Below are 9,457 nucleotides of genomic sequence, written 5' to 3' on the forward strand. Positions count from 1 at the left end.
AAAAAGGGAGTTTCAGTTTACCTTAAGGAGTATTTTTAGCCCAATTCCCTTTATCTTAATGGTTCTATTTAAGTGTTTCTGCTGTTAACTCTGTTAGTTTTGTAAAGCTTTTAACAGGCTGCTCTGAGTTTTCATTCAGCTGGTTCTTCTTGGTTTTCTTAAAGGGGTAGGGCTGACTTAAGTCTTTTGGCACTGCTTTTGTGGTTCCTGACACTGTCTTTTGGGGTGTACTTTCCACACTACCTTTACAATCCCTTAAACTGGTTTTACTATTAGCAATATGTGCAATTTTGCTTAAATCCTACCTTTCTTATAATTCTAAGCCCTATTACATTTCTTAGTACTGGTCCCTTCAGACCTATGATTCCTGCAGAAACAACATTTAGCTATTATTGCTTGTCTTACACGCCCAACCATCCTTTTCCTTTTCACACATTAATTCTACCTTCATTTGCTCATGGTGCAATTTGATTCACAGCTGCGATCAGAGGTGTTGGAAGGGTCAGAAATAGTGAGGGATCTGCTATTTGACTCCTAGAATCTGAAACGGAAAAAAGGCAGAAATATCAGAATGGTTTCTAAAGATGGAGCAAGGAACGATCAATTTAAAGATAATGTCTGAGCATTCCCAATCATTTATTTATTTATTTATTATTTTATTATTTATTTATTTATTATTTATTTCTTCTAAACTAAGTTTCGTTTCTTCTCCTACCATCTCTTTTGGGTTTTTTTTTTCTTGAGTTATTTTTTTTTTTACATCCACCTGGCTGAAACAAAAATTACTTCCTCATTTGAAAAAAACATCGAGCAAATTGGTTAAAAGGGTAATTCCCTTTCAGTTTTAAAACACAACAGGAGGCAGCCAGCGGGCAGAGTTTATTGCAGCTCGGCAAAGAGAAGCCAAAAGAGGAAGAAAAGAAGAAAAAGAAAAAGGTTTGAAATCTTGCTTTCTGTGAAATCTTTCTGCCTTTGCTTTTGTATTTATTCTAAACTAATAAAATTTTCCAAATTTTTTTATCTCCCTGGATCTAATTTGGTTGTTCTTATGCCATTCTGTATTACATTGCAGAATGTGAGTCCTCGTTTTTTTAAATTTGGGGAGAAATAAGAATGGATTCCTAAAGTAACACAAATATAAAGATAGTCATTTTTCTTTCTTCCTTTTTAAAAAAATATTATTTATTTTTGGATATACATCAATATCATTATATGAACAGTGTGGGATCTGGGTATCATCCATTTAAATACCAATAATAATAGTAATAGTAATAAAATTTGTTACATTAATCATACTTATGTAATTGTGGTATTGTGTTCCTTCATTGTTCAGTTGTTCAGTGTTTTTGTGCACCATTCTAAAAACAGTCACAATATTATTTAAACGTACATAGTGATACCATCTTTTAACATCTAATATTTACATCTCGCTATTACTTTTAGTATATTATATAAAAATATGTATAATAAAATACCTCCTTGATCTTGTTTCTATTTCTATTCTAGCACTCAGTAAAGCTAATCTTATATTAAACAGCATTCCCTTTCTATCCATCATCTCTTGCTTGCTTTAGTATTTCAATTCTGATTCGTTTTTTCACTTGCCTCCCAAACTCTTCCCTTCTCTTTGTCTCTGTCTACAAAAGTGTTATATATTAAAAAAACAACATTAGAACCCAAGCAAATATTTGTTGATGAAGAAGGGAGGATCCTTATGGTGGAATTAACAATGAACTATAAATAAATACTTTTGGTAGCGATATATGCACCAAATAATAATCAAGAAGAATTTTATGGGAAATTGCACAGGAAAATAATAGAACAAGAAAATGAAAGTATTTGTATAATGGGTGATTTTAATGCAGTAATAGATGTTGATTTGGATTACAAAATGACAAAGATAAACAAGAAGCCTAGGAAAATGCTTCCAAAAACTTTCTTTACAATGGTAGAGGAACTAAGCATACAAGATGCCTGGAGAAAAAGAGACTCGAAGGAAAAGCAATATACTTTTTACTCAAATAGGCACATGTCATGGTCTAGAATAGAGACCATGTATTTAATGAACTTGGAGGTATTTAATGAATTTTTAGTAAAAGAAAGATACCAAATTCATGGATGGAGGCATATATTACTCTTATACCCAAAGAAGACACAGATTTGCAACAAGTTAAAAACTACAGACCGATTTCTTTGTTGAATGCGGATTACAAGATATTTGCATCAATAATGACGAAGAGAATAAAAAGATTGTTAAATGAATTTATACATACAGATCAAAATGGTTTCTTACCATGGGAAATGGGAAATTTAGAAAGTAGAAAGTAAGAGGAACAAAACTGATACGTAAAAAGAAACACATATTCTGTGTTTGTGTTTTGTATGTTGTGTTGTGTTGTTGTAAAATTAATTTAAAAAATTTAAAAAAACACACACAAAATGGTTTCTTACCTAAGAGACAGATTAGAGATAATATGAGGACAATTCTGAACACTTTGGAATATTATGAAGTACATTCAGAAAAACAAATGGCAATGATGTTTCTTGATGCCCAGAAGGTGTTTGATAATGTAAATTGGCAATTTATGAAAAAGCAATTACAGATTATGGATTTTGGGGGGAGATTTATAAATATGATAAAAACAATTTATAATAAGCAATCAGCAAAGGTGATGATAAATGGAGACATGACAGAGAAGGTTAATATAATGAAAGGAACAAGACAGGGATGTCCCTTATCCCCATTATTATTTGTGTTGATACCAGAGGTATTAAATAGAAATATAAAATGAAAGGAAGAAATTAAAGGAATGAAAATTAAAAAAGAATATAAATTGCAAGCATTTGCAGATGATTTAGCCGCCCTGAGTCTCCGGAGAAAGGCGGCATATAAATGTAATTGTTTGTTTAAACTTAAAAATAAAAAACTTTTTTAAAAAAGTAGCCTCTGGCTGCAAATAATCCAGCCCAGCGCTGTGTACACCAAGGCTACACAGCAATAAATCTAGCAGGCAAATCAAGGAGTTCAGGAAGCAAAAGATCCAGATAATTAGTCCAAAAAGCCAGAAAGAATACAAGGACTCTTAGGAAATTCAAATGTCGGCACTCAACACTTCCGGAACCCAGCGTTTGTTCCCAAAAAATGCCCCTCCCCACAGCGTCTCCCCAAATCTCACTCAGGAGGTGTGCCCTGTGAAGATGGGCGGGGCACTCTTCTCTTGAGTAACCTGCTCAGTCGGCGCTGTTTTCACCTTCTCTCCACTCTCCGCGCTCTCGGATCAGGAGGGGGTGGTCCCTGCTCCTCACCTGAGCTCTGTCTCTCATGTTCATCCTGCCCCTGTTACTCCCTGTACACAAGCCGCCCTAATCCTGAAAGGCCCTGGCTTTATTGATCCTGCCCTTCCCCTTTTTCCTCAGCAGCCAACAAAACTGCCCCCTCAATCTCTGTCGGCTCAGCTTCCAGCTTGTCTTCACCTGCAGATTGAAGCTCGGATGGGGGCATGACAGCCACCCAGTTTCAAGGTCATAAATTACAGGGACTAGAACGAAGAGAGGAAACAGCAATTGGCTGAGTGCAGAGGGAACCAATCTTCCAAAACAACAGAGGACAATTGGACATTCAGTATGGCTCTGTCCTAGATTTAGAGTTTAAGATTCTCACAGTACCAATTTGTGTATCAGAAAGACTTCGTCCAGAATCGAATCTAGCAACCACATCCCACTCTGTGGAGTTGGGACTGAGATCATCTTCTACAAAGCCTGTTCATTAATCTCTTCTCTTTTTGGCTCTTTTTTTTTCTTTTTCTTAGAATATTGCCCACCATGGAGGCTCAGCCAATGGTTGTCACTCAACCACCAGTGTTGGTAACGGTCCAGCCCAGCAGAAACTATTGGCAAACGGGCATATGTGACTGCTTTAATGACTGTGGAGTCTGTAAGTGACCAGGCCAATAACTGACAGTGGGGTTCTCAAAGACTTCTTAGGAACTTGGGAATAGTATGACAAAATCAGCAGCATACAAGGAGAACCATTATAAGATGTGGTATAGATGGTATCTAGCTCCCTCGAGACTAGCGAAAATGTACCCGAATGTAAATCCTGTTTGTTGGAAATGTAAAAAAGCTCAGGGTACTTTTTTCCATGTTTGGTGGCTTTGTCCAGAAATAAAAGAAATATTGGGAAAAAATAAAAACATGGATAGTAGAAATAATAGATCAAGAAATTGAATTAGAACCAGAAGTTTTCTTATTAGGCATGATAAAAAAGAATATTAGAAAAGACATAAAATATTTGACACTACACATAATTACGGCAGCCAGACTGGCTATAGCACAACTGTGGAAAACAGATCGTATGCCAACAGATCAGGAAGTAATTCAAAAAATCTACACATGCGCAGAAATGGATAAATTAACTCTAGAATTAAAAGACAAGGAAGACTCAAAATATTTTATAGTATGGAATAGATGGTACAGAATATCCTTCCAGACTGGATAAGTTGCAGAAATAAATTATTCTTTACAATTTGAACAATAGATGTTTAATTATTGAACAGCCTATTGGATTGGAATTATGATAGCAAGATATAAAAGGAGACATGGCTTCTATACTATTAAAAGTTGTGTTATGGAACTTTAAATACATGTCGGAGATGACGAGACTGAGCCCGAAAGTGGGATCAAATGCACCATCAGTTTGGAGTTGCTATGCTCCCCACAGATTTAAATCCAGCCCCCAGTGAATTCTGTTGACTCTTATTTAGCACCAATCTGCCTTGACCATTAGTAGATCAGATTCTTGTATACAGCATGAGGTAAACCCATAGTACTTTTGAACTCTCTCCTGGCACCTGGTTTCTTGTGCCTGATGCTACACAGCTGAAGAATTATGGTAAAAAATATGTTTAAGAAAACAATCTGGTATCCTCCTAATGTTTTGAATTTTAATTTTCATAATGAGGGGTCCTTGCTGCTTTCAGAGCTTGGTTGTTTTCTTGAACATGTTGCATTACCCAGATAGGGAATATCATCAGTACTAGGAGAGCATCACTACTAGTACTAAAGATCTTACTTACTTGGATAAAGAACCATCTGCAACAAAACAACCAAATTCAGAGAACATTGAGGACAAAACAGCTCACATGTGAGTTATAAGTATTCTCTTCTGTTGGTAATTGTCAGACACAATCAATACATGTGCGAAGAATTCAATTAACTATTTTATTACTCATGCCTATAATATAGAAATCTTCTCAGACTGGCAGTTTGCACCTGGGTCAGACTAGATAAGGTTAAACAGCATTCAAGGAAGACCAGACTTCACTCTCTTATGCCCATGTACGGATTCCAGATTAGTTCCCTGTTTGATTCCACTCCCTGGCTCAGCCAGTCTCTGTCCGATAGTAATTTCCTTAATTCTATTTCATAATAGTTGGGAACATCAGTATAGAGAAAAATGCAATAGAATGTATTTTTAATTTAATGTGGTGTGTACATTAGTTTTTTCAGCCTTCCCCTCTACTATGTAATCTTTTAACTAGCATTTTCATTTGCAGTTTTGATGTTGCGGTAACTGTATAATTTGTACTTTCTTGGCTTATAAATCTTGTGTCATTCAACGCATTGCCAAAATCTTTCTACAAGGGCTTTTTTCTTCCTCTCTATAGGTCTCTGTGGAATGTTCTGCTTCCCTTGTATGGCATGCCAAGTTGCTGCAGATATGAATGAATGTTGTTGCTGTGGCACAAGTGTGGCCATGCGAGCTGTCTACAGGACAAAATATGATATCCCTGTAAGTAGATTACCTTGCCTAAAACTAGACAAACTTCAGGTTTATAAACCCTAGTTAAAACCAAAAAAAACCCCAATCTAGAATCTTAAGTACATTACTTGTTAAATTGGAAGAAATACCAATTCAGAAACGGAGTGGGGCAACCAATTTGCTGCGAGATAACTTGTCATGGCCCACTCACCATGGGACAACTCGCCAATGGAAAATTCAACAACTCAATCTAATTATGTAAAATATGTTAAAAATTATTTTAATTTTTGTCATTCACATTTCATTTTGTCTCTCCTTTGGCATCCTTTCTCTAGTGATTCAATTCCATCATTTATTCAATATTAGTGTAATTCTTGTCACATGGCAAGTTGTCCTATGGTGAGTTCTCCTACAGTGAGTTGGCCACAGTTAATTGGCCGTGGAGAGGTGGATGTGGCGAGCTGTCCTAGACCTGCTCAGAAAGGCAGCGCATGCACAATCCATAAATTTTTGGGGGGGAAAACTAACCTGAGAAGTGAACAGATAATTCTTTCATTTGTTATCTGCAGGAGACCATAATCTTTCAGAATTATAGGAATGAAAATAAAAATGACACTTGTCCCATGCCAAACATAAGGATGGGATGGCAGAATTTGTTAAAAGTCCCATCGATTAGGGATTGTCATCTGTGACACCATGAAAAACGACCTTCTTGGTGGTGGCCCCTCAGTGCCCTTGCTGCTTTTCTGAAAGGCGCTAAAAACACGGTTTTGTCAGTGGGCCTGAGGACCACAAATAGAAATGGAGCCGATCATGTGGTGAATTTGATTGTGTTGTTGCTGCCACTGGCGATGGGTGAAGTGGATTTTTTAAAAAATAGGTTTACATAATGTAATGGATTTTTGTTGTTCAGTGAGATACTGTATGTTAATTGAGTTTTGTCCAATTTCACAACCTTTCTTGCCACGGTTGTTAAGTGAATCACTGCAGTTATTAAGTTAGTAATACAGGTTTTAAGTGAATGTGGCTTCCCCATTGACTTTGCTTGTCAGAAGGTCACAACAGCTGATCACAAGATCCTGGGACACTGTAACCATCATATATATGAACCAGTTGTTAAGCGTTTGAATTTTGATCACATGAATCATGGGGATACTGCAAAGGTCGTAATTGTGAAAAATGATCGTAAGTCGCATTTTTCAGTGCCATTGTAACTCTGAACAGTCACTAAACAAACTGTTGTAAGTCAAGGACTGCTTGTGTTTTGCCATCCAACGTAGAGTTAGCTTTTCATGATTTTATATCTCTACATCATGATTTCATTGAAAAGATTATGGATTCATTTGGTTTCTTTTCCTTTCAACAGGGCTCCATCTGTGGAGATAACTGCATTGTGTGTTGTTGCCCCGTTTGTTCCCTCTGCCAAATCCAGAGAGATATCAACAGAAGAAAAGCGATGGGGATATTCTAGAAGACTTCATCCTAAATGCCTTTACATTTGTCCCTTTTTTTCATTAGAATTCTGAGAAGTAAGATGCCTTAAAATAGCTTGTAGGAACCGTTAGAGGGACCCTTGCTTTATAATTCTAAGCAAACCTGAAATTAAATTTCAGTAGTGATACGGAGCTCCAAATCCAGTCACACAAAAACTTGCTCTTATTTGTCCGGTCTTTGCTTGTTCTTCCTATTTCTTTTAAAATGGAAAAGAAAACATTTTGGTTGCTGCTGCTACTTAACAATTCAGAATAATAATAAAAAAAAACCCCATCCTAGACCTTGGAAGATTTATTGGTGGATCTACCATTCTGTCTTTCCCGTTTTAGGGTTCCTGGTGATTTATCTGATTGTTTAGCTAGTAAACTATATTGTTCTTACTCTCCCACTGTAGCTAATGTACAACTTTTCCTAATGCTGGAGTGGGAAACTGCCAGACAGGCTGCAGGGAGGAATCAAGTGAGGGCCTAGCTTGGAATCCAGAGCGCTTGGGCCCCCACAGGCGCCCCCAACATGAGTGATGTTGCGTTTGCCACACCCACCCTGGCCACGCCCCACCCTGGCACCCCGAGGTCAAACACAACCCTGATGCGGCCCTCAATGAAATCGGGTTTGACACCCCTGGTTTAGCTAGTAAACTATGTTGTTCTTACTCTCCTAGCCAATGATACAACCTTTCCTAATGCTGGTGTGGGAATCCGCCAGGCAGGCTGCAGGGAGGAATCAAGTGAGGGCCTAGCTTGGAGTCCTTGAGCCGTCACAAACACATAAGCTTGACCTCCCCCAAGATCCACGAAGCCTTCTCCAGCTATTCCCACGGAAACACAAGCTGTCTAGTGAGATTCTTGTAACATAGGAGGTAAACGATAAAGTTACTGACTTTCGTTATTCATTAGTGGTTCCGGTTGGTTACACCTGACAGCTGGTAGTCTCTATCCCTTTTCCACCACTATGAATGAGTTTCATTTCTCTCAGGCTGTCATATCCTGTAGTAAAATTAAAGCCCTTTTACTTGAAATTCTTCTCAGGGTGATGTTTTCTAGACCTCCATTTATCAACATCACAACACTGAAGTGGTATATGGATGCTTCACAAGGTATCCTCCAAAAACAGGTGTGAACACAGTGTGTGCAAACAGTGCAATCTGCAAGAATGAAGTCATACCAATCCTATCCTTAAAGAAAGATGGCAGGTGTGTGAGTTACTTTGAGAGCTAGAGTTTCTTAGGACAGAAATGTCTACAGAAATCCTCAGTCATCCAGGTCGTGGTTGTCCCAAAGGTGCGTTTTTCAAAAGGCTACTGGGGAAAAAAAGTCCAGTTGCCTTTTGAAAAAGCACCTTGTTGTGGCGTGTCGGCTTCTGGCCCCTCCACCAGCCGAATCAGATGTGGACGAGGTGTGGGAGTCAGGATCAGCATCAAGGCAATTTAGGTGACCAAAATGACCAATTGTAAGTTGAGGTCTACCCACATGTGCAAAATACACATCAGCTTCATTTCGTTGTGGCTTGTTGGCTGCCGGCCCCTCCAGCAGCCGAATCAGAGGAGGAGGAGGAGGTGTGGGGAGTTAAGGTCAGCATCAAGGCAACCTGGGACCTCCGAGGGGAAAGAAGGAATGGAGCTGGCAGAGAGAGAGAGACAAAGGCAGAGGCTGGGCTGTCCATTAGCCCCCAGATGGAGAGGCAACAGCCCCTAGGTCCAGAGGTGGCTGATGAGGAAGAAGAACAGCTGGGTCTGGTGCCTGACACGCGGATTCGCAGAAGACAGAGAAGAGGAGAGCAGCAGGAAGCTATGGGGCGCTCCTCAGGATGGAAGAGCCATGGCTGCTAGCTAAGCCCCACCCTAGCTCTAGGGCAGTGATGGCAAACCTTTCAGGGACCGAGTGCCCAAACTGCAACCCAAAACCCACTTATTTATCACAAAGTGCCAACATGGCCATTTAACCTGAATGATAAGGTTTTGTGAGGAATTTCCATCACTCTTTCACAACTTGAATTCTCCCTGGTGGCACTGGATTTCTTTAACAGCAGAACTCAGGAACGATGGGAGTGTAGTGCAGTAGCCTCTGGAGGGCCATCACATCCTTATTCCTTCCTTCCTTCCTTCCTTCCTTCCTTCCTTCCTTCCTTCCTTCCTTCCTTCCTTCCTTCCTTCCTTCCTTCCTTCCCCCCTCTTCTGATTTCACCTTCCTTCCTTTAATCCTG

General features: G+C 38.9%; 1 protein-coding gene across 1 annotated transcript; it reads left to right on the plus strand.

Moving 5' to 3' along the window:
* The first annotated feature begins 810 nt into the window (after positions 1 to 810).
* LOC139320365 (placenta-specific gene 8 protein-like) lies at positions 811 to 7,423 on the plus strand. Its single transcript, XM_070948661.1, has 4 exons — positions 811 to 936; positions 3,810 to 3,934; positions 5,667 to 5,791; positions 7,128 to 7,423. The coding sequence occupies exons 2-4, from the start codon at positions 3,823 to 3,825 to the stop codon at positions 7,230 to 7,232; spliced, it is 342 nt and encodes a 113-aa protein (XP_070804762.1). The 5' UTR covers positions 811 to 936; positions 3,810 to 3,822; the 3' UTR covers positions 7,233 to 7,423.
* The last annotated feature ends 2,034 nt before the right edge of the window (positions 7,424 to 9,457 follow it).

The sequence above is a fragment of the Pituophis catenifer genome, unplaced genomic scaffold (genome assembly GCF_029215685.1).
Source record: "Pituophis catenifer annectens isolate HBS135680 unplaced genomic scaffold, rPitCat1.0.hap2 SCAF_8, whole genome shotgun sequence".
NCBI classification, from domain to species: Eukaryota; Metazoa; Chordata; class Lepidosauria; order Squamata; family Colubridae; genus Pituophis; species Pituophis catenifer.

Bases quoted from the DNA above. Each gene is read 5' to 3' on its own strand.
- LOC139320365 (XM_070948661.1), top strand. From the start codon at position 3,823: ATGGAGGCTCAGCCAATGGTTGTCACTCAACCACCAGTGTTGGTAACG. The intron at 3,935-5,666 runs GTAAGTGACCAG...TCCTCTCTATAG, and splicing joins CTTTAATGACTGTGGAGTCT to GTCTCTGTGGAATGTTCTGC. The intron at 5,792-7,127 runs GTAAGTAGATTA...TCCTTTCAACAG, and splicing joins GGACAAAATATGATATCCCT to GGCTCCATCTGTGGAGATAA.